At 64.7% G+C, this 1,105-nt stretch overlaps 1 protein-coding gene across 1 annotated transcript; it reads left to right on the forward strand.

The window, feature by feature from the left end:
* The first annotated feature begins 278 nt into the window (after positions 1–278).
* Positions 279–1,105, forward strand: LOC127024966 (gap junction beta-5 protein-like). The gene is given in 2 exon segments (XM_050909714.1): positions 279–330; positions 333–1,105. Coding segments are annotated over 2 exon segments (825 nt in total).

Here is a 1,105-nt window from a genome sequence, read left to right on the forward strand (position 1 = left end):
CGGCAGAACCAGCAAGCTTTGCCGGGTCCCCACGACCCCGCAGAGGGGGACGGTGCTCTGTGGAGACGCATCGCCGGACCAGGTCTGTGCTGGGGCACGTGTCGGTGCGTGTCCCCATGTGTGAGCAAAGGCCAGAGACGGTCCCCAAGGCCACCCGGGCAGGAGCATGGCTCGGTGCTTTGGGGCACACAGGTGCTCCGATGGGGACCTCTCGCTGCTTCTTCGGTGTCACTGTATCTTCTCTCTCCTCCCAGGCTAGCTAACGGGATCAGGGGACCATGAACTGGGGGGTGTTCGAAGGGCTCCTCAGCGGGGTCAACAAGTACTCCACAGCTTCGGCCGCATCTGGCTCTCCCTCGTCTTCATCTTCCGCCTGCTGGTCTACGTGGTGGCAGCCGAGCGGGTCTGGAGCGACGACCACAAGGACTTTGACTGCAACACGCGGCAGCCAGGCTGCGGGAATGTCTGCTTCGACCACTTCTTCCCTGTCTCCCACATCCGCCTCTGGGCCCTGCAGCTCATCCTGGTGACCTGTCCATCTCTCCTGGTCATCATGCACGTGGCCTACCGGGAGGCCAAGGAGCAGAGGCACCGTGCCGCCGGCGGGGATGACTGCCGCCGCATCTACCCCAACCCCGGCAAGAAGCGGGGGGGGCTGTGGTGGACCTACCTGCTCAGCCTCATCTTCAAGGCTGGCGTGGACGTGGTCTTCCTCTACATCTTCTACCACTTCTACAGGAACTACACCCTGCCCCGGGTGGTGAAGTGCGAGCTGCCCCCCTGCCCCAATGTCGTGGACTGCTTCATCTCCCGGCCCACCGAGAAGAACATCTTCACCCTCTTCATGGTGGTCACTGCCTGCGTCTGCGTCGTGCTGAGCCTCATCGAGGCCGCCTACCTGATCGGCAAGCGGTGCCGCGAGTGCCTGCTGGCCAGCAGCGGGGAGAGCCATCAGCACAGCCCGGACTGCGTGCTCTCCCGCATCGAGCCTGCGGGCACAGGGGGGCAGGTTTTCCATGGGGCGGACTACAAACCCCCCACGGCCTCCATCCCCCCCACGGCCTCCAGCCCTGGCACGCTGTCCGAGGAGGAGGCTCTTCCCTAG

The sequence above is a fragment of the Gymnogyps californianus genome, chromosome 22 (assembly GCF_018139145.2).
Source record: "Gymnogyps californianus isolate 813 chromosome 22, ASM1813914v2, whole genome shotgun sequence".
Classification (NCBI taxonomy): Eukaryota; Metazoa; Chordata; class Aves; order Accipitriformes; family Cathartidae; genus Gymnogyps; species Gymnogyps californianus.